The sequence below is a fragment of the Coccinella septempunctata genome, chromosome 5 (genome assembly GCF_907165205.1).
Source record: "Coccinella septempunctata chromosome 5, icCocSept1.1, whole genome shotgun sequence".
NCBI lineage: Eukaryota > Metazoa > Arthropoda > Insecta > Coleoptera > Coccinellidae > Coccinella > Coccinella septempunctata.
In genome coordinates, this window is record NC_058193.1 from 23,565,715 (window position 1) to 23,590,117 (window position 24,403).

A 24,403-nucleotide genomic window follows, 5' to 3' on the forward strand; every position below is an offset into this window, starting at 1 on the left:
GAGTAATTTTTTAAAATATCTACAAGGATAAGTTTTGGCACGTCTTTTCGATTTATATCTGTGTGAAATCCCTACTACTGCTCAGAAAATAATATTCCCACATGATGAGGTAGCATTCTGTAAGTCAGATTTTCAATACACAGAGATTAAGAAATTTTCGGAAATTACAGAAGTTTCGTTCCCGTCCTAACACAAATGGAACAGAGGATTATTTTTCCATTCGAATAATCGTCAAAAATATAGAGAATGCAGTTCTCTTAACTTTTCTGTCTTTGAAGTTACAAATCTGAAACTTGAACCTTCTACAGGCACTTTTTTACGTAGAATCCAATGATGAGTTCAAAATATTTTTTCAGTCCGAATCATTAGTTGAAATCTCATTTTTTTAAATGGCAAACTTTTATTGAATTTGATATTTTTCAATTGAAAAAAAAAATCTTTTGTAAGTAGATTCAACGTTTGAAAGTGCCTCTTTCATACAAGTTTCAGATCTGTAGCTTCAAAGACAAAAAAGTTATGAGAACTTTTCGGAATCGTCAAAATCTCAATTTTTGTTTTTAACTCGAAATCTAAAAATGATAGGCCGATTCTGTTTTCAGATTTGGAATAGTCATAAAAAAAGAGCTCGAGAATGTGGCATTCGTTTTCTTCTAGCTGCCATAGTTCTCGAGATCCCCTCAGTAGACAACGAATTTTGCCCACCTTGTACTTATGGTTTGATGCTAAGAATTATTATGTTCATTATCGAAAGAATATATTATAATATTCTCCAATTTCTTTTTGAGTGCCCAGATTAGCCGACAGTCACAATCAAGAACATACTTTTCTCAACAATGGTGAACATTTTCAATTCAAACCTAATTTCCGCAGAAGGACCTTCAGTTTACTTGTCTCGCTGAAAGCTCCATTTCCGTCAGAATAAATGCAGGTATTCCGTGAGTATCACGTTCATGTATGAGTCAATAAAACCCGATTGGAGTCCTAATTTCTTGCTCATCTAGGAATATACTGGAACGCCAAAGTTAATTGAAGTTGTCCTGACTGAAAGGAGATCTAGGACTCCCTGATTAACAGTTTTCTCTGAATGAAACCGCAGTCGCGGTCTGAAAGTGATTTGTCTCGGGTCGTTATTTCTTCCCGAGTCCGCTTTCGCTGAAAGCTTCATTGATTCGATTTCCCGACGAAAGAATTGTTCTCTGAAATTTCTTTAGTGGATGAGGATTCATATGGGATGAAGGGGAGTTTTTGTGGAGTAATTAGACCGATAAATTCTCATAACACTTTCACTTTCTTGGTTGTCATCAGCCTCCGAAATCGAGGATAAAGAAAACAATATGGCGTAAAACAAATAGCTGGTTACTTGACTGTTTCTCAAGACAAAACGTTCAAGAACTTTTCTGATGGTTAATGATATTATTTGCATTGTGTTTGTAATTTCATAGTTATGCTGCTAGTCCACTACTCTGATTGGAGAGAGTTCATACACAAGCCTTAGATGACTTTTCTGAGCTCTCTCAAATTTTGAATTGTATTGTATGCTAGGGTGGATAAATTATTATTATTAATATTATTATATCTAGAGCCCAATGAAATATTTATATTTTCGAAACAAGATAAGATATTGATGATTCAATTTCTTGTGTATTGCTTTCTTCAAACTTTTCCCCTTAATTTTTCAATAATCTTATTTGAACGATGTGATAATCTCAGATATTGGGATGTTTACATAAGAGCAACATAAGAAAATACTTTAAATAAAGCTCAAACTTTCATATTCATCCAGTATTCTAGCTATAATAATTTAATGTAGTGTGGGAAATTAGATATACAGGGTTTCATCAGTCGTTGGCCATAGCCTAATGGTGAATGCAGGTCATCCAGGCCTTTCAGAAAACTTGATTGTTTTGTATACTAAGGTTATTAGTTTCGAAGATACGGGGTGATTCATGAACATTGGCCTAAATTTGCGATAGCCATAACTCTGGAACGCAAGGTCCGATTTCGATCAAATTTTATGGGATTGTTCACTTCAGAAAGCTCTTTCAAACGGCTCATGAAATATCAATATTTTCAGGGCAGTACTCTGAATATCATGAATTTATTTTCAAGCTCCAAAATCTATATTTTTTACGTCCCTTACAGAAATTTCGTTATTGTCATGAAAAACTACATGAGTCATTATAAGGAATTCAATTTTCACTTTGTATGGCACTCTTGTCACAAGAGAATAGGAACCGGATGAATTAATCTTTTAGGTAATTTTTTTTCATTTTAAACTCTCAGTTCCCACTAAGTGTACGTGAAAAAGTGGTTAAAAGTAAGCATAATCAAGATAATATGACTTCTTTTGAAATTTCATCTTGAATGATGAAATGGAATGAACAGTGATCAGAACCGCTTGTGAGTTTTTTTTATTCGAAGAAAAGGATCGACTGTATCGAAATTTTGCAAAAACCTTTTTTTCTCAAGAATTGAATGAATAAGATAATTTAATTTTTCGAAAATCTATCACATCATAACAATTTTTGAAGGAAAATCATAAGGGGTTGTTATTTTCAACCCTTAATAATAAAGTTATGGGATATAAAAAATTTTGTGACTAATATCTACTTAGTGCTTCATATTATGTATAATTTTATGACTCAGTGTTTTTGAGAAATAAAAAAAATTAAAAACTGTCAAATCGTCATCGCCTTCCAAAGGCTGTATTTTGGAAGGGAGGTCGATTTCGGAAAAAATTTATTGAAACTACCCCTGCTTATTCTCATCAAGGAATCATTTCCCTGAATGCTTCGCATTTGTTTACAGACACCCTGTATAAATATTTAGGAGAATTTGTATTTATTTTGAGAAAAGATTGATTTGATGTGCACGGTACTTGATGAAAAACAATAATTGAACTTGAAACCGATTATACAATTTTCAAAAAATTAGTTTTCATACCACGACACGTGTTTCACTATCCCAATAGCATCTTCAGGTGGTTGAAGGTAAGGTTTACAGTTCAACTTCACCCACTTATTTATATTACTTTTATCATTCTCTCAGGACGCTAGACCTCCATTCATTTTCAAGAGAGTTTCAAGTAATGAACTAAATTTGAGCACTTTTGTAATGAAGAAAAAAAGCTCTTGAATCATTTGTGATAGGAATTCACAATTCAGTTTTTTTTTTGATTAAAAATGTGCTAAAATTCACTTCTTTCTTCGACATTCAAAGTTATTGAATCGAGTCTTACAAAAGTTGTTCAAAGTGGCCAATATAATCTCTAGTACATGCTCTAGGCATTTTAATAAATGATTCATTTATTCTGCTGGCCGTAAATTACAGTGACATAAGTCACTATTTTTCCGGAATTTCAATGAATGAGGCATGTTTTTTTACTTTGGCACTCAGATAACTATATTTTTTTCAATAGCACGAAATGTGGAATTTAGAAAAAATAAACAAAACAGGAAATTTCAGTTACATCTTCGTATAGAGAAAAAAAAGCGCATCTATCCAGGAGTACTATAAAAAAAAGATTGAGAAATTCTTTTTTCATTTCGTGTCTTGCCACCAAAAAGAGTGGAAAAGGGTTTAATTTTCTTGAATTTTCGGAAATGTCGAATATCTCTAAATGGGAGTGACTTTAACTGAACATAAAACTGTACCCGCGGATACCACATTATCCAGTCATTACGTGACATCATATATATAACTGTTTGTTAATAATTTGCAAACCAGTTTTCAACCACCATGGGAATCTTGATTTGTGTGCCTGTGAGTAAATAATATAATAAATCAATTTTTAAGTCACATAAATTATAATTAAAATAATCTTGTCTTTAGTTGAATTATTTAATTTCAATTTACACATTTTCCAGGAATATATCAATCGAATATGTTCCTCATTCATCTTGACGTACTTAAGAGGTAAAATAGTTGAAAGAGGAAAAATATCGTCTGTGTCTTCGACAATGATATATTTTCCCTTAACACGACAGCATCTGTGCTACAAATTATAGTCCCATAGGCCACATTCATTTTGAGCCCTTGCTTATAAAAGCTTTGTGTGGAAAAAGCAACCCCAATTTCCATGGATATGAGGAATCCTGAGGCCAACAGTTGCTCGAACTTCGTATGCATATTTTATACATTAAATTTTATCAACGTTCATTAGAAGTTCGAATGGAACGCTCAGCTGAATTCTGAATACACAATAATTCGATTAAAATTATCGGGGTTAAAAATCGGGTGCTTCAACGTAGCAGTCCTAGATCATTTTTTGCAATAATCATAAGGAAACTTGATGAGAGTTTCTTTGGGAGTTTCAACCAAGCTAAACGCTATCTGGGATCAATTTCTGTAACTAGATAGTTTGTAGTGAGTACCTATCGTCTTCATACCGAGAATCAGAGAATATTTTGGTGTTTCAATATGCGTTTTCGTAGAAAATGGTTCCTAATTTGTTGAAATTATCTTTATATTTCTCTTGGTAACGTAGTGGGTACATTTCTTTGCTTCAATTTTCCCGCTTTTAACCATTGTAAATTATGCAGAAGGTTTAGGAGTAGTGGCTCCCACATAATCATGCATCTATTATGATCGTGTGAAAGCAAAGAAGTTGGAAACTTGGAACAAATTAAGCTATTCAGCTGAAGCAGAACATACCCGAAATAAAGAAAGTATTTTCTAATTTGATCAGTTTTTGATATCATGTAAAATAAGCAATTTTATTTTGTAAGTGATAGATTTCGCTATCTAGTAAAGAACTACAAACTTCCAAATCATTGAAATCACTTTTTTGTCCGAGTTTGTGATAAAAATTCTCTTCCATACGCTAGAACATACGGTTTTTGAGATACACCCTTAATAAATCGCCCTGTACACTGTACAATTAATCAACTTCTGTTGATTTAGTTTTCCAAAAAAAAAGATATCGAGGAAGAGTTGAATGAATTTGATTGAAATTTCATTCTTTGCCTTAAGATTAGAACTGTAACTCATCAGCAATTGAAAGGAAATAGGTTACGCCTACTCCTAAAGAAATGACACTCATTACGGCGCCAATATGACGTGTTCCCATTCGAAGTTTTACTGTTTGTTTGATTGAATGACGTGAGCGTGATGGTTTACATTCAAAGGACATTATTTCCATGAAGTTGTTTCCTAAACTGTCTCTCATATATATATATGTAGATTATATCTGCTTGATAAAGTTTGATTATTTCGTGTGATACACAATTCCAATAGCATAATTCTCATGAAATCATGAGATATATTTAATTGTTATTTTTTCCAGAGAGCACAGAATTAGTCATAAGGGTGGAAGAGGTCGTGCTGGTAGGTCTTGTGCTATTGATTTGGGTGGCAGCCATTGCACTGTTCATAAACAGATGGGGAAAAATAAGAATGTTGGAGCCTTATCAGCCGAAGTTCCATCAGCAGCCTCACAGAGCTTCTTGTCCCTTAGCTCCCCTAAGTCCCCCCCTACCAACGAGCAGTTCAACTGTTAGAGCTCAAAAGTTGATGAATGTGAGTATCTGAATGACAACTTGGTGAAAAAAACCTGTAGTGACTGAAGGTCGTATAAATACCTTATTGTAAGATTCAAATGGTAATATTAAGTGAATACATCCAGTTCTTCAATGAGCATCCCTTCGCATATGCATCAACGATATCATTTAGAGTAAGGGATATTTTCCTCTCCACTTCTTAAATATTTAAATTTCTAGAAATATCAGTACAAATTAGCAGGCCAGGATATCCACCTCAAAAACTATAGGAAAATAAATTTAATAAATACACCCAGGCCAAAAACAGCACTTCTCACTCTAGCCAAGAAGTAGGTACTTGGGTCACTTCAGTATCGCCAAACGCCACGTCACACTATAGCGCACATAATATCAGGTAGTGCCGTGTAGTATTTTTTAATTCTTAACTCGTGAAGGTATCTGCAGCACTTCCTGTGACTTATTCAATAGATTAACAACGTTTCAGCCCAAAACTTGAAAGTATTTTGAATAATCTTCTTTCTTACATCACCCACTGAGTTCTGTCAGTCAGTTTGACATTGCCACCTTCTACGTCATCACGCATCCAATCGGTTTCGAACTTCCTTGCACATCCTTCTTGCTGCTACCGACCCCTGTCTGTGATCGGTGTAAACCCCATTTTTGTCGATCTGACCTTACCCAGAACTTTTGAGAAACGTAAACGTCAGGAGGGAGTTTAGTTTATTCTGGAATCGTGGATTTATTTTTTTTTCGGTCGCTTCCCATAGTTCCCAGGACCGAGATTGTTCCTGAGCACGATCCGATTATTCGTTTTTTGTTTGGTTTCCAATTTAGCATTTTCCGAACCCTCTAAATCTGCTCATCTCACGGTGCTCACAAAATATGCATATACCGATACCTACTCTTGGCACATTCGCCAATTTGCAATTTTCTATACTGCATCTATACTGCATTAAAATTTATTTTAGCAGTCGGTTGGCCATGAAATAATTTTCTCAAGTTTTTGTAACTAGAACGGAGTAAGGTTGGCAGTCATGAAATGTCGTTAATGTCATAACGCCGTTGCCACAACTTATATCAATTAATTTTACGAAAATGCCGAAAGTGATTGAAAAAGAGAGAGGGTTTCAGAAAGTGCTATTTAGAATTCAGGTCCGCTCATTCAAATAGTTATACCCCGATATTCTTAAATCCACAATACGTCAGAAGGTAGCGAACATATTCAATGTAAGAGAATAGAGAATTTATATAATGTTTCATCTTAATCTAAACGACTTATATTTCAGCTGAATATTTCCACAATCAGAAAGATTGTGGATGAAGAGGATGACAAAGAATTTTCTTCTATTGGGATACCCAAAAAAGTGACATTTAAGAATTTTATGAGAAAGAGAGAGAGAAATTAACTTTATTGATAATAAAAAATCATCAAATGGCTATCGACCGAAGTCTTCCCGCCAATTACATTTATAATTTATTAATTGTATCCATTGTATAACTGTATAAAAAAAAAAAAATTATTCCAATGATATCAGATGTTCATAAATTGGTAGTGCTGGTAGTTTGGCCTTTGGTGGGCTCTCTGTGTCATATTGGTGCAGTAGTGGTGTTATTATAGTCTTATTAGTAATCCCCTTTATGAATTTTTTGCTCTGTTCTCGCAATCTTGACAATATAGGCTCTATTTCTGTTGCTTCATACAAAAGTTGATTTGGTGGATTGTGTAACGGATTGTTAGGGTATCTGATCTTAGTAATTTTTCTCAAGCAAGTTCTTTCAGCCACTTCGAGATTTTTGAGAGTAGTTTCAGAAGTGTTCTGAAAGGAATTTTATGTTTGAGTAAATTAATGCGAAAAGTTTACTACAGGATTTTCGATGAATGTCATCGTAGAATAAGTTCCCGAAAATTGATTTTTCTATTATTAATTTGACTCCTATACATTGTAAAGGTCTTTAGGTACCAATAAATATTATAATTATTATTATTATTATATCAATGCATTAAGATGAACCGCCACAAATACGCGCCAGTTGTCCTGCTAATTGTTTATTCATGTGAAATTTTTTTTCAAAGGTGAAGTTCATCTTGATTGAAACTTCCTTTAATTTCTTTTACTCAAATTGATGCAGGATGATTTTTGTTGAAGAATTTAACATTCTTGTAATTATCTGTTAATTCCTTGGGCCGGGGGATACCCATTCCCAACCACTGCAAATATGCATTTTATCTTCGGGTTAATATTTTTGAAATCTACAACTGATGTAACGTATTCAAACTTCAGCCAAAGAAGATAACGAATATTAACTCTTCTCAAGCTAGTGCATATTATGATATTACACTGATCTCTTGTATTTTCCATGCAAATAACTGGATTTGGTATGCCTTCAATCAGTTTGTATAAACTTCAATTATGTTCGTCACATATTTTCCGAAGAGATTCGACATTGTGATGAAGTACGTAATAACAGAAACTTTCACGTAGAACGGGCAACATAGCGTTGATTTAAAACCCAAAAATGTTTTGACAAGCGTCATAACCCCACATTTTCGTACTATACAGAGTTAAATGTGTCAAATTTCCATGGCCAACCGACTGCTAAAATAAAAGTGAATGGAGTATAGTTAGTTCTGTTTATTACACAGATTCACATGATTGTTTGGTTATTTTGATCTACTCGAGTTTGAATTCCCGTATGCATGAGATACGTAATTTTTTTTTGATATTCGGTATTGAAATATTACTTCTCTTGATTTTTCTCTTATGATGAATTGCGTATATTGGCTTTTTATGAAAAATTGTCATGCACTGATCCGATTAATTAGAAAATTTTTATTGGCAACCAGATCTTTAATTGTTTCGAATGACAGGCAAAATTTTGCATTATAAGGTAGTGATTAAGAAGTAATTCGCAAAATTCATATAATATTTTCGGTATTAATATTTACTGAAATTTTATTATTATTTTATTATCCACGAGGTTGGAGTGTAGCCTAATTTTTTGTACCATAAATGGATAGACCTTTTTCATCAGAGTGATGAAGTGGTTAAATTCATTGATTTCGTATTCAAAACTTTTTCCAGGTCATTCACATACTCTTCAGAAATTATTGATCTTTTTGAAGTGTTATAGAAAAACAATTTCAAGAATAAATGAAAATGTATTTGATACGTTCTTTCATCATCCTACAAATATTTTCGATAACACTCAAGAAACATCAACCCCTCGTGAAGTGTATTTCATTAACCTCAAACAATACATAAAAAAGTAAAAATTCTGATTCATTTAAAACATTTCATTTCTATAATGAAAAAGGGGATGGTATAAATGTCCCTTCAATAGCCAAATCATCCCCAACCAAAAAAAATAGTCTCTCCTGACTCAAAAAAAAAAAAAATCATCAATGTTGCGATCTATCTTAGAAAGCTCCTTCTACAAGTTGACTCCCTTGTTGAGTTGATCAGAAATCAACTTCTAACAGGAAAAGGCTAATCCACATACCACAAGGGTGATTAATAAACAATTTTTTTGCTCGAGAGTGAAACTTTTCTAAACCTTCAAGATTTTTCTGATATTTCATCAAAAAATCACTTCCTATTCATTCCTCTTGTGAAAGCCAAAGGCAGTTCATGTTTGAAAAATATTGATTTGAGCCTAGAGCCTACGCATTAATTATTCACCTCGTATATTTTGTGGTCTGACTGGCTTCCAGTTTTTCGCGTTCAATTATTCATTATTGAAGGAAACAACTTTCCTAAAAATACTAAATATTTCTAGCGATATAAACAGTGGATATTATGGGAATCAACATATTCTCTTGATAACGATACTCAATTTACATTTCCCCCGGAGCAGAAGTGTTTATCTTCTCTCTGTCGAATCAAAAGCTCGGTAAATTTCTCACACTCATTTAATTTCCAAATATTTTCGACGTATTCTATTTTACTCAATCCATACAATAGGATAACACGTGAACTTGCATAATGAAAAACAATTTAATACTTAGAAACTCAATATTCTGAAGAAATTCAGTAAAAACTAATATTTAAAATAATATTCAGATGATATACGAGTATATTCCAGGTTTAAGGCCCGTTTGCACCAATCCCCCTTAAAAGGAGTACTTAACTAAGCCTCGTTTAAAGTTAATGGACGCTTAATTTTATTCCCAGTTGCACGACTGTGGCTTAACAGAATCTTAAGTAAGGGGTCCTAAGTTTTAATATCAAGTGATATTTCAGTTATTTATTTTGGTGCAACTTCATCCTAGTCCAATAAAGCCATTTCATTGTTTGGCCGGTTGCCGATGATCGTTGTCATTTCATTAGCTTAACTTTATTATCCTGTCAGTCATTGTCAAGCATATTATTATAATATTATCAAAGAGTAACAACTTTTTGTTGTTGAATCAGCATTAATATCGATAATGATCATGATTGTCAAATAAAAGGTACCTAAGTTTATATAAGTACAACACTTTCCTTGTAAGGTCTTGTGTGAATTTGTTTTACTAATGTCATTGAGTATTAAATTCACCATCCAAATAAACAAATGGATTTAATACTCAATGCTAATGTTGAAGAGGAACGTGAAGAAAATGTCCTTATTGCCCTTGTTAGTACTAATACGGTGAATGATTGCCAAGCAAGTGGTGGTTATTTACGAAGGGCACTCAACTTCTCAACAGAAGAAAATAGTTTGTTGCTAACTATAGTATGATTTGTGACACCAAATTGAAAATTAAAAAAGACTGATGGCATTACAATAAAGGCAAAAGAAAAGGCTTGGTATTCAGTAATGAATTTATTCAGTTTTCAAAATCCATCAAAAATGGGAAGTTCTGCAGCCAGTTCAACAAATTATTTCAGGTTAGAATCCCGCCCTTAAATACCTTAGCCTCATTACAGGAGCGCTTAAATTTAAGGCTAGCTTTAGCCATATAAATGTCACTTAACAGTTGGTGCAATATAATTTGAGTTAAGGGTTCATTTTAAGGGACACTTTACACTAAGTGCGTTTGGTGCAAACGGGTCTTACAGCTCTAGATCGGAGTTTTTTATATCTTTCGACTGTCAACTGCCTTATATCCAATTTTTAAGATAAATCAATCAAACTCGACTCAATAATGACCGTTGCCAAAATTCCATGAATATAAACTGCTCATCGAAACTCACGGATATTGAATTATTGATTTCTCTTCAGAAAAACCTTACCTTAGTTCAAAATATATATTTATACAGGGTGTTCCCTAATTGAATGTCAATATTCATGGGGGTGATTTTTGGGCCCATTTCAAGAAGAAAACTTTATATGAACATATGTCTCAAACGTGTTACCTTTTGAGATACAGGGTGGTATTATTTAGACAGTCAGTGGCACGCCACAGATTTTTCCTGATATAAAAATTATTTTTGAAATTCAGGAAAAATCTGTGGCGTACCATCAATGTCTGTCAAAATAGTTAGGTCAAATTACGTACGAACGCCACTGGTGCAAATTTAGAAAAAAGTGATACATTAAAAAATGCCTCTTGATTCATAGTAAACATGTATGACAAATTTCATTGAAATATTTGAAGTGATATTTTAGATATTGATAAAAAGTTATTTATTTTTGAAAACTTTACCACCCTGTATCTCAAAAGGTAAGACATTTAGGACATACGTTCATATAAAATTGGCCCAAAAATCACCCCCATAAATATTGACATTCAATTAGAAAACACCATGTATATTATAAGTAGGGTTTTCAGGTTGGAATAATAAAAATTCAAAGAAGTCAAAGTAACATGATAGAATCTTTGAAAACGTATTTAAATTCACGAAAATTTCAAAAACTCATAAATCTATTCTACCTCAATACGAAGTATGACCTCCACTTGCATCAATAACTGCTTGACATACTTTCCACAAAATTTTCCACTTTGGTAGTGCCATTAGTTCACGTGGAGAAGTAACGTGAGAGTAAACGTGATTTCACTCTTTGGCTAACATTGATTCAATTGGTCACTTGCATAGTTTTGTTCGACCAGTCTGAAGTATCTCAAGATGAAACTGGTCTTGGCATAATAAAAATTCCATTTTTAATTACTTAGAAATACAGGCTAATGAGAAAATCATGAAAAAGTGAACACTAGGATAAAAATGATTAAACTTGATGTAAACAAATCAAAGAATGGCAGAAGGCAGGAGACATAGGACGCTTTCCTGTTGAAAAGTAGAAGAAGAAGAAACCTTGCTTCACGATGAACTAGAAGACATTTCTATAATCATTTAAAGCTTGTGCGATTGAATAACTGTATGAAGATTCATGATAAATATGCGCATCTTCGGAAGATATCCGCCAACTTATAACGAGCAGTTTATTTTTGAACTGAGTGCATGAAAGAAAGTGTATGATAAATTCGAAGAAATCGTTGAATAATTCTCGTTTTTTTTTCTACAGCCTAGAATGTCCTTTTCGAAATACAACGTGAATGCAATGACAGACCCCCTGTCAGCCTTACCGTCGCCGATAATACGCAAGCAACGACGAAGTTCTGTTTTCGTGGGCAGTAGTCCAGCTGCTTTTGTTTTGAATCCACCACCGAGAAGAACGAAGTCTGCTGTTGACATTCATCATATGGTTATCAACGAACACAGTCCAACTTTGTCGCTGACAGGTAATAGGAAAGGTACAATCAATTCCGCACTTTTACGGCTTATGCTCACAAAAACATTCATTTCATTGAGATCTTTTAATCTTAGTAAATCTATCAAGATTTTTAATGACTCGATTCATACATACGAGGATATATTGAAAAATTCTCAGCCTACTATAGAACCAAAAAAAAATGTCAAAATATTTTATTACTCATCATATTCTCTTCTGGATTGGATACATTTATTACAGCGAACTCGACAGCGAACCTGCAACTTCTCTAGACCTTGTTTCTGTTGCTCTGCAAACCAGAGCTCCACAGCTTTTATTACCTCCTCGTTGGAAGAAAATTTTAAACTTTTTTCAATTGAGGAAAGAGATGATAGTCGGATGGAAAAAAATCTGGTGAATAAGGGAGGTGTTCTAGTAATCCAAACGTTAAATCACGAATTTTTTGCATGGCATCATGTGATTTGTGTGCAGGGGCAAAAACAAAACACCTTTAGATAGCTTTCCGCGTCTTTTCTCTTTAATTTTTTCCCGAAGAGTGGTCAGTAATGTCGAATACCAATCTCCGGTTATTGTTCTACCCTTATCCAAAAAATCAATCATGATTACTCCAAGGCAATCCCAAAAAACTGAAGAAGAACTTTTTCAGCAGATTTTTGGACACGAAACTTCTTGGGTCTTGGAGAACCAGAGTGTCGCCATTCTATCGATTGTTGCTTTGTTTCGGGATCTTAGAAATTCACCCAAGTCTCATCCACAGTAACACTTGGGTTTAAGAAGTCTCCATCGTTTTCAAATCGAGCCCAGATCGAATGCGAAACGCGATGCATCTACCCTTGCACGCTTTTGGTCAACATTCAAACATTTGGGAATCCATTTTGCAGCAATATCCAAATTGACGTGAACTATATGATGAACGCGTTCGTATGAAATATTCAGTTGCTCAGATATCCGTTTTAGCCCAATTCGACGGTCTGATGAAAACATTACATAAACTGCATCAATAATTTCGGGGACTGACACAGAAACTTGCCTTCCCGATCAGACATCATCTTCAATGGAAAATTTACCTCTTTTGAAGCTTGCAGTCCAATTTTTCACGGTCGCATACGAAGGACATTGATCACCAAGGGTATTAAGTATATCTTCGTGAATCTGCTTATCGCTTAACCCTTTTAAATATAGGTACTTGATGATGGCTCGATACTCCAATTTTTCGATTTTCACAATTTCGGTGGAAATCTTCTTTATTTCAATTTATTGCGTAACTCCGATTTACTTTTTTGACCTCAAATTTCACACTGATCTAATGATTTATTATTCGTTGCTATGGTAAAACAATATTTCTTTTATTCATGGAACTAGTCTAGGCTAACTAGATATCAATACGTCCTCGTATTTCATATCGTGATTCCGCTGGGAATAGAAAAATACAAAGTTCAAACAATAAGGTACCTAATAGTGTGAATATTTTAAATCGATAGGTATTACATGTATAAGGATGAAGAAATAAATAGGATCATACTCCTTACATCCGAAAATCTAAAAGTGTATGATAAAAAAAAGTATCATATGAATATAAAATTTGTGCTGCCAAGCATCGCTCTCCAAATTTTTATAGTCATACATCAATATGATCACACAAAAGAAAATAATAAATAAATAAAAAAATCGTTTATTTATCTATCAAGAAATATAGAACATGTATGTCTAATTTTCTTATTGCCTAGAGTGAATTAGAAACATGTTAACCACTCGAACACTTGAATCGAAACATCGTAACTCCAATTATACGTCTTAAAAATCAATAGATACGTCTTCTTCAATGTCCATCTAAATTGACTATCCCCTATTTTCACATTATTCCAACAATATGAACAACAATTGCAACTATAAAAATGATGGAAACAATAAAAACCCGTTGGATGAAATTTGAAATAAATTATAGTCAAAGTTACACCTAATAAAAACTGCGCAATCTATGTAATAACAATCACACAATATTCCCTTCAGATTATTGAAGCAATGTATTAATTGACTCAGTGTATTTGTTATGTTATAAAACATTTCAATATTTCGTTACGTTCGCTGCTCATTATTCAAGATTTCTCATGATTATTCTATGCATGGTTATTAGTGTATGATGACCATCTTTGCCATTATCATTTGGAGATCTGATTTCAGTGATATGATTCACATATATAAACCACCAACCGATTAAAAAAAAACTTCTGTTAGATGCCGAAGTCGATATATCATCAAGTAAAGCACACTACCCATAAGCCTATATATCTCCAATAATAAATCAGAACATATCGCTTCCCCGAATGAAATAATGCCGGCAGCATAACTATTATTCATGAACATCAGCAAGTTTACTTGTTTTACTAACGAATTACCTAATATTGTTACACATACATTTTGTCTGACGTTACCAATTACATCAATTCACAGATGGTGTAAATTGGTTGTAAAAATTTCGCAACATGTCGTTACGAATTACGAATATTTCTGTTGAATGATGGAAAAATTTTGCACAGTATTTCACCGGATTTTTTTCACCTCTGCATCGTTCAAGGATGTATAAAATGATGTAATATCATTATTTGTTTCTATTCACTCATTTCAGGAACATATAAAAGTGATTGAATACCCTACAAAATAAGCACATATGTGACATTTTGAAAGAATCAATGAGCAACTCAGGCCTCAATTAAGTATAATAAATTATAATGAACAATGAGCTGTCGAGGAAACGCTGCTCTTCATAGCTATTTTGAGTGGACTTTTACTCGGAAGAAATGCTGAATATTCAATAATGCAAAAACAATAGTGATGAAATTACTAAAAAACAGGAATGTCTTCTTATTAACTAGATAATATGCGGGTTGAAAACTCGAAAAATATTTGAAATTCATAAAAATGAATAGCTTTTTTTTATTTTGACATATAAAGTGGCATTCCTCAAAACTAACTGACGTTTTGAAACGTTCTATTTTTCGTAGCCAGTTACGAAAAGTAGAATATTTTGCAACCGATGATGAATAGATACTTGCTTCCATAATAACGGAGTGAAAAATTAAATATTTCCGTCAGTAGACGATTTGAAAATAATCACACTATTTTTCTTATTTCGCATTCTTCTGCACTCATTACGATAAATAATGCTTCTTCCAACTGGTTCTACAAAGCCACAAATAACTATTGTTATGAGAGAGATATAAATGTTTCTAACAATTATATATTGTATTGGTTTTCAAAAGTTCGAAACCACAAAACCTAGAATGAACATAAAAAAATGCTGCATTTATCAAGAATAATATGTTTACCACTTGCATTTTTTTTCTGATATTGCATTGGGGTTGAGATATTGAGGGTGGTGGTGGCTATACTGTTTATTCTTTGTTCGTTTCTGTTGATGTTTCTTTTATCGTTCGAATTTTTATCACTTTTTTTATTAATTTTTGCATTCGTAGGACGTTTTATGTACGAGGATGTATTGAAATCTAGTTAGCCTAGACCAGTTCTATGCATAAAAAAATATTGCGTTACCATAGCAACGAACAATAACTCATCAGAAGTGTCACTGTGAAGTTTGAGGTCAAAAAAGTAAACTAGAGGTACTTAATAGATTTAAAGAAAGAAGATGTCCACCGAAATTGTGAAAATCGAAAAATTGGAGTATCGGGCCATCATCTTGTACTTGTACTTGTATTTAAAAAGGTTAAGAGGTAAGCAGATTTACGAAGATATGCTTAATACTCTTGGTGATCAATGTCCTTCGTATGCGACCGTGAAAAATTGGACTGCAAGCTTCAAAAGAGGTAAATTTTCCATTGAAGATGATGACCGATCGGGAAGGCCAATTTCTGTGTCAGTCCCCGAAAATATCGATGCGCAGTTCATGACATGATTTTATAAGACCGTCAATTGGGATAAAACGGATATCTGAAGCACTGAATATTTCATACGAACGCGTTCATCATATAGTCAATTTGGACAGAAAAATTGCTGCAAAATGGATACCCAAATGTTTGCATGTTGACCAAAAGCGTGCAAGGGTAGAAGCATCGCGTTCGATCTGTGCTCGATTTGAAAACGTGTAGACTTCTTAAACCAAATTGTTACTAGTGATGAGACTTTGGTACATTTCTACGATCTTGAAACAAAGCAACAATCGATGGAATAGCGACACTCTGGTTCTCCAGGACCTAAGAAGTTTCGTGTCCAAAAATCTGCTGGAAAAGTTCTTGCTTCAGTTTTTTGGGATTGCCATTATTGATCATGGATTGATTTTTTGGATAAGAGTATAACAATTACCGGAGATTACTATTCGACATTACTGACCACTCTACGGAAAAAAATTAAAGAGAAAAGACGCGGAAAGTTATCCAAAGGTGTTTTGTTTTTGCAGAACAACACCCATTCACACAGATCTCATATTGCCATGCAAAAAATTCGATTTGGGGTTTGAATTATTAGAATTATTAGTATTCACCTGATTTGTCTCTATCCAACTATCATATCTTTCCTCAACTGAAAAAAAGTTTAAAAGGTCGTAATTTTTTTTCCAACGAGGAGGTGATAAAGGCTGTGGAGATCTGGTTTGCAGAGCGAGAAGAAACATTTTTTTTGAAAGGTCTAGAGACGTTGCAGGTTCGCTATAATAAATGTATTCAATTAAGAGGAGAATATGTTGAGTAATAAAATATTTTGACATTTTAATTTTGTTTGGTTCTATAGTAGGCTAAGAATTTTTCAATATATCCTCGTATATTTCTCCACGAAGTAGTAATTCGTTTTCTCTATTTTATGTTAAATCTATAATTCATATGATTAGTGAACTGCATGTAATTTTCAGTATATCTTTTTAACGATTGGAATTGCTCCAATAAATCTGTCGCAGCTTTTGAAAATATTTCAATATTTTCATCTTACTCTGAGAACTGATGAAGTATTTAACAGATTTTCGAAAACCAGTGTCTACGATTCAATTTTTTGAAAGACCAAATATAACTGGTCATCAGCAAATGAGCTCGTTCAAAAATTTCACTCCTTTGGACTTATCAATGTCCACCAAATGTGGAGAAATATTTCCATCGCATAAGACCCTGAAAGAATTTCTCAAATGAAAACTTCAAAGTGAACACATTCTCTTCATCTTTTATAAACATTCATATCGAATTTTAGAAGTACCAATAGTACCATTTCCATTTCCAAAACTCCTATTGGAGCCTTGAGCGATATTGAGAAATAAGACAAGTACGTATTTAGCGTATTCCACTCTGATGTCGCTGATTTCCCTCTAGAATTACACTCCCTATCTTAGGAAATATGGGGAAATGTTGAGTACATTCTGTTGAATAGAAACACAGAAATTTCCTGAATGTCTGTTCATTCAGTTACGAACTCCTTATTCGCAAAGGATTCGTAGTCGTCTTGAAATGCAAATGAACGATAAGTGTGTCGTAATTATGCCCAACAGAGTCAATTTTGAACTTGAATAAAGTCTATCCTCTGACGTTCGCGAACTTTCCGACAGTCAACAATCGCTGAAACCGTTCCTGCAGCTGCTGGAGTGTTGATAACACAGGGGTATAGAGGTTCCTTCTCGTTCGGGTTCGGTAGATTATATTCTCAGTCTACCCTGAGAATTTAATCTGCCAGATATAAGAACTTTAATTATCCGGAATATAAATTGATTCGAAATTTTGATTGGCGCCGTTTGAAGCCGGCGGAAATCTTCATTTGGTGAATAAAAAACAAGATTCAAGATCTCCCGACCTTGAAAAACTTGTCAAGAGTCAAGGATGAAGTATTTCAGGTACCTACAACTACGGTGGAAGATTGAAAACTTACGAGGCGCTTGTCAATTCATAGATATCACAAATCACTCACTAGTGCGAGTGAACCATTTATTGATAGGATAAGGGACATGTTCAGGGACATAGCTACAGGGGGTGCAAGTAGGGTTTCCACCACTCCCGGAATTCCGAGATTCTCCCGGAATTCAGCCCTAAAAATTCGAATCTCCCGGCTCCCGGAAGGAATTTTAAATATACATGATTCTCCCGGAATATCAACTTTCTCGAATAATTTTACGTTATGCGCACCGACGAAATTGTTGAGAGCATCGAAAATCACACGACGGCGCATAATCGCGATTTATTATGAGCAAGCTCCTTGCGGATGGATCATGATCAGATATTGTATTGGTCACATACCATCGTGTCTCGCGCACGCGCCCTCATCCTTCCCTTTTTAATTTGCAATTAGCAGCTATTCATGAAGTTATTTGAATACACTCGCAATATCTAGTGAAACTGTCTATTCTGATTCTGTAAGTGAGCAAGTGCCACAAAAAAAGACAAAATATTCAACGTCGTTTCAAGACAAGTGGTTAACTTAATTTGGTTCGCTTATAAAGAGAGATATCTTCAACGGAGAATGTAAATTATGGCGGAAAACAATTAATGTTAAGTACGAGGGTGTTTCATTCATATGGTTTTTTTTTGCTCCCGGATTTTCAGAGCCAAGAGGTGGCAACCCTAGGTGCAAGGGGTGCTCGGTCCCTTCTGAGGCGAGGCTTGACTTTTTCAGGTCACGCGAGGCGTGACCTACAGATCCTGCCACACTCCGGGCATGGATAGTCACCAACCTGATCTGGCCGCCGCTATATCCTCCTCGAGTCTCCATTATAACTGTGTACCAAAGACCTCCACTGTGACCTGTCTCAACGCAAGTTGTTCCAGTTATGATTGGCATTAACTGATTTTAGGGATTGATGTAGTACCTATATCCTTAAAACGCTTATACTGGTCTCCTACTTTGGGAATCTTGTGTCTTGCATTCTCAGAATGTGGCCGCTCCATCTGAGTCGATCCCTCGTTACTTGAGTCTCAATTGTTATACAACTCGCGCATTGCAAGACTCCTGCATTTGAAACTTTGTGGAACCAATTAATGTGCATTATTTGTCTTAGATGACGTTGTTGCGTTTGTTCAAGCGGTTCAATATGTCGCCTGTAGGGCGTCCAGCTTTCGCTTCCGTAAAGAAGCGTTAGGAGGACCATTGCTTTGTAAACAGCTGTCTTGGTCTTCAGATTGAGGTCTTGATTTTGAAACACTCTGTCCTTCAGCTTCCAGAATGTCCATAATGCCGAATTGATACGGTTGTGTATTTCCGTGTCTAGGTTAGCCCTAGTATTTATGAAGCTTTCCGAGAATATGAACTGCCCGACCTGTTCTAGAGTTTCATTCTCCAGGCTGATATCTGTTTGAAGGCTTTCTGGTGGACTTACCAGAATTTTGGCTTTGTCGATATTGAGTCTAAGGCCTAAAGCTTCGTGTAATATATTTATAGGTGTCCAATATCATCTGTAGATCCTCTGGGCTACTAGCGCGCAGTCGTCTGCCTATTGAAGTTCCGTGATAAACTTTGTACGAGTTTTTGCTCTGAGGCGCTTCAAGAAATAGGCCTCCATCGAATCTGAATCTTATTCCAACACCTCTTACAGGCATACTTATGAAAGCAATTATCAAGACAGCTAAGGCGAAAATATTGAACAGGCTTCTAAACACTGATAAGAATTTTTCGGTTACTCCAAGGAGTCTCATGATTTTTCACAGCGCTCTCCGATTCACTGAGTCGAATTCCTTACTTAAATCGATGTAGGATGTATTGCTTTGATTGTTGTTCACGGGGCTATCTCTTGCAGCTGTCGCAGTGTAAAAATTAAGTCCACCGTACCTCAATTTGGTCAAAAGCCGCACTGGGATTCAGAAGCCACTGATTTTCAAATCAAGGTCAACGAATCATAAAATTGTTAGTTGCTCTAACAGATTCCTGAAAGCACAATTTGTAGGCCCAATTCTTATGAAGCAACGGTGAGATATTATGGTTTGGAAGAAAATCATTTTCATGACCCCATTCCAACGCTTATGGAAAGATCCGCCACTGTTCCTTATGGCAAATATCCAGAATCCCTAATTATCATCATGAAAATGCAAACACCTGGTCCTTTCAAACTGTTGATCAATTTATATCAAAACCCAATAACCTCAGATCTCATGAAGTATTTTATTTATGGAAATTCATCATTAATTATTTCAAGAACTCACGAGTTCGTGTCTTAACTGTGATCGGATGCTGATTAAAGTGTTCGAAAATACTTCAGCGAATTATTCGCATCCCTTCCAGAGTGCTCCTTGCAGAATAAATTCGGAACTCTTATGAATTCCGGCTGCCCAAGGCAATGCTTCGACAATTTGGAATGAGTTATGGGGCAAATGGGAAAACCAACGTCTGCCCGAATGTTAAATTTATATCCAAGTTCAGAATGGGGAACCTTCCTAAACGTCTATAACAGAAAATTTCATTATTCATTCCATCATAGGGTCGTAAAGAGGGATCTTTTGAAGGTGCCCCCAGCCAGCACTATTGAAAAATTGGTTAGGACTTTTTAACTTTCCTTTAGGAGAACCAATTAATGTCAAGAACTATAGAAATAGCTCTTTGTCGAGCATTTGTTCCTATATAGTCCGAGATCTGGCAACAAGATTACAAAGTTCATCTGTTATTCTTGAACGAAATCAATTTTTTATATACAGGGTGTATTTGAAGATGAGGCTTCTTTCAACAGAGAGGTAGAACTGGTCAAAATGAAGCGTTTCTCCAAAAATCACCTATACAAAATAACAAAGTTGAAAAAAAATGGAAATAATTAATGAAATAGATCCTAATACGACCCTAGACCGTTTGTTAGCTGAATTATCGCAAAGCAGGGGGAAACAACTGATTCGACCATGTGGCTTCGTTAAGGATATTGGCTCGTTCGATATTTACGTGGTAATGAAAATGGAAACTTAGGATTGTCGAATTGTTGTCTTTATTTTTTAGTAACTTGCATGACTTCATGAAGTGGCTCATTTCGATACCATTTGACATAAGGGACTTAGGACACAAATGTAAAAAAAATAATACTTCAAAATCTCACCAATAAAATTCTTCTAAATTATTCACGAATTTTTTCACAATGGGCATCACAATCTTCTTGTTTAAACATTCCAACAATCGTCGAAAGAATAGGATGAAATGGAGAAACATCATAGCACTTTTTGAACATAATTCACATAAGCCTTTTGAAGAAACTGCCTCGATTTTCTATACTTTTTTTCACCCTTAATAGCACCATACAATAAGTATGATTCTCTCAAAAGGGATCTAATGCATCTAATCCGATGAACTTGGCACTGAACAATTCATATGTTTATGTTTTGTTTCGTTTTTGCGATGCCGGAGTCACCCTCCACAGTCCCGTACTTGTAATTCAATGAAATTTGGTTGAACTTCTATGAATTGTATCTCAGCCATCTTGGATATTTCATACAGACAATTTTTGGTTGAACGACATATTTTGATGAGTTCTATCAAACAAAAGCCTCACCTTTGAAAACACCCTGTATATAACAATGAATATTTTTAAGCCAAATAAAATCATAAATTGCGCAAATGGCGCAACCTCAGGTGTGAAACTGGCATCATTTCATAGAATTTCTTCGTTCATGTCGTACATATTCCATTCATTCATATAAGTACCTATCAAATTGAAGCTAATTTCTTCGATGAATTATGGTTAGGGTTTTTATCCGCAAAAGTTGCCGCAAATAGAGATTGCCAGCTCTTGACAGCTTTTTGTGTGATAGGTATCTTTGTTCGTCAACTAAAATCATATATTATACATTAACAGAACTTTTCCACTTTAGGAAAGTAAAATAAATTAAACCACGAAACGATGCATGCAAACTTTTTATTGATAGAAGTAAAAGGAAATGAAATGAATTCATACTTGGGTATTGCCTCCTCTAGCAGTTATGACGGCTTGCATACGATTCTTTATGGGCTTCATCTAATTTCTTCTTCTTGAGGAATCGTATACCATTCTACCTCTTGTGTAATTTTGATCTCGACGATGCTTGGTGATACTTTTGGAAGATAGCCGTGTCGAAAAAGTTGACCTTCGCAAATTTCGCAAAAAGATATCGCTCAGAAATTATTCAAGACCGTACGATTGCACCGAGCTCCGTGAATGAAGAACAATGATGGAAGATTACGAGAATCTCCCTGAGATAGAAAAACAAAAAGAAATTTGAGGACCAAATTTTGTTATGGTGTCCAATTTCGCCAATTTCTGAGGCAGAAGGTCAAATAATGTTTTGATCTGTTTACTAAGAACTCATCATCATCATTGTTGCATCCCGTTACCGGGAATAAATCTACAAAAAGACAAAAAAAATACTGTTTAATGCTAGTTGTTCCCAGTCATAATTGGCATTAACTGATTTTAGGGATTGATGTAGTATATCCTTAAACCGATTATACTGGCCTCCTGGTTTCCAGGCTCCCTTTATGAATTCGCCATATAAAACAATTTTGGGGAGTCTTGCATCCTCAGAATGTGGCCGCTCCATCTGAGTTGGGCTCTCGTTACTTGAGTAACGAGAGTATAATTCTTGTACAACTCGAGCGTTGCAAGACTTCTGCATTCGAAACTTTGTGGAACCATCTGATGTGCATTATTTGCCTTAGATGACGTTGTTGCGTTTGTTCAAGCTGTCCACTTCTAGCGGTGTTGTTGGTATGAAGGCTTCTAAACACTGATAAGAATTTTTCGGGTATTCAAAGGCGTCCCATGATTTTTCATAGCGCTCTCTGATTCACCGAGTCGAAGGCCTTACTTAAATCGATGTAGGCTGTATAGATCCTTGATTGTTGTTCACTGTCCTTCTCTTGCAGCTGTCACAGTGTAAAAATTAGGTTCACTAAGAACTGGTATGAAGCCAATAATCGCAAATTATAAATAATGGCTTTTTATTTATAACATGAAGTTTGTTTTATAATAAGATTAGTTAAGATGGATCGTTCAAAAATTTTATAAAAATATAAAACCATTTTTATAAGAGTTATCAGCTACTGAAAATTTCCCCAAAACTTTCGGATTATACCTACATACGTTACTGATGTCTTTGTTCACAACTGAGTTTTCGATTCAATTATCACCGATAAAGTTCCCCGATTCTGTTGCGACTTGATATAATTCAATACCACTTAATTTTCCAGGATCAGTGATACCAATCATCAACAAGGACCGTCGTCAGTCCCTTTCAGCTTTCGATCGGTCACCCTATTTCAGCCAACACAGGGCGTCGGTGTCAATAGAACGACCTATAGTCGCCCTCCAACACTACAAGAGTCGTCGGTCTTCCTGCTTCATAGAACGACCTGTTTTCAGCCACATCGGTGGACATCGTGCGAAAAACTACATGAGTTTCGAAACGGCGTCTCACAGCGATAGAAAAATGTCAATAAACATCGAGAGGCCTTCTTGTAGCTTTCATCATCAGCCAATAATAAACCTCGACAGTTCGAATTTCTCTTCGGCAAGCTCAACTTCATCCAAACCCTTAGTTCTCATCGATTCGCCGCTGTTGAGAGAAACCATCACAGGCACATCGCTGCCAAAGCTTTCGAGAAGCTTCGAGCAGCCCCCAAAGAGAAAATCGAGACCTGAAAGGATGGCCAACAGTCTGGAGATGTCTGTCTTGAACTTCGAGAAGAAACCGATACAAGAGGAAGATAAATACGTTTCTGTTGATGAAACACCATCGCCAGAAAGATCCAATTCTCCGATCTCCATTTATATCGAAGACACCAAAGTGACAGCACCTCTTCTGGAAGGCCTGAAGAGTTCTGACGTTTGACTTTGGTCAACTGAATTTCTCGCTGAAAATCATCCGCGGTGTGTTTGAAGACAAATATTATTGCTCAGTACTCAGATGGCTAGTCAAAATTTTCTATTGAAATTATCTATTGAGAAATGTTTGATACTGATATCATATTTTTGTACTCCTATGAATTCATTCCAAGACCCTAGGCTGCTACGTCCAAGAATCGAAATTTCTATTTCATCTACATATTCGCAGTTTCAGAACCTTTTTGTTCGAGGTGCTCAAGACAACTATGGTCCTTTTATCGAAAAAGCTGAAATATTGTTCAAATAACGAACACTTCGACTGAGATGTATTATTGTCTTTGTACTGCGGTAAAAAGACGAGTTTTCTTCAGGTGAACTACCTGAAATCATTGAATGATTAAACGTTCGGTTTAATTATCATTGTATATTCTGTTATCCATGGTAGGTGTCAGTATCAGTTTTTTTAACTCTTGTTGATTCCTACCAAATGTTCGGAATATTGTTT

At 35.0% G+C, this 24,403-nt stretch overlaps 1 protein-coding gene across 6 annotated transcripts in view; it reads left to right on the forward strand.

Annotated features, from left to right (window-relative positions):
• The window catches only part of LOC123313243, a 144,054-nt gene extending 119,886 nt beyond the window's left edge, over positions 1 to 24,168 (forward strand). For 5 of the 6 annotated variants that reach the window (XM_044898028.1, XM_044898026.1, XM_044898024.1 and 2 more), the window contains exons 4-6: positions 5,285 to 5,517; positions 11,943 to 12,171; positions 23,265 to 24,168. In XM_044898028.1, coding sequence (XP_044753963.1) covers positions 5,285 to 5,517; positions 11,943 to 12,171; positions 23,265 to 23,905 — 1,103 coding nt within the window. In that variant the 3' untranslated portion in view covers positions 23,906 to 24,168. The remainder of the gene's footprint in view (positions 1 to 5,284; positions 5,518 to 11,942; positions 12,172 to 23,264) is intronic. The other variant, XM_044898029.1, reaches the window with a different exon arrangement.
• Positions 24,169 to 24,403: the final 235 nt, after the last annotated feature.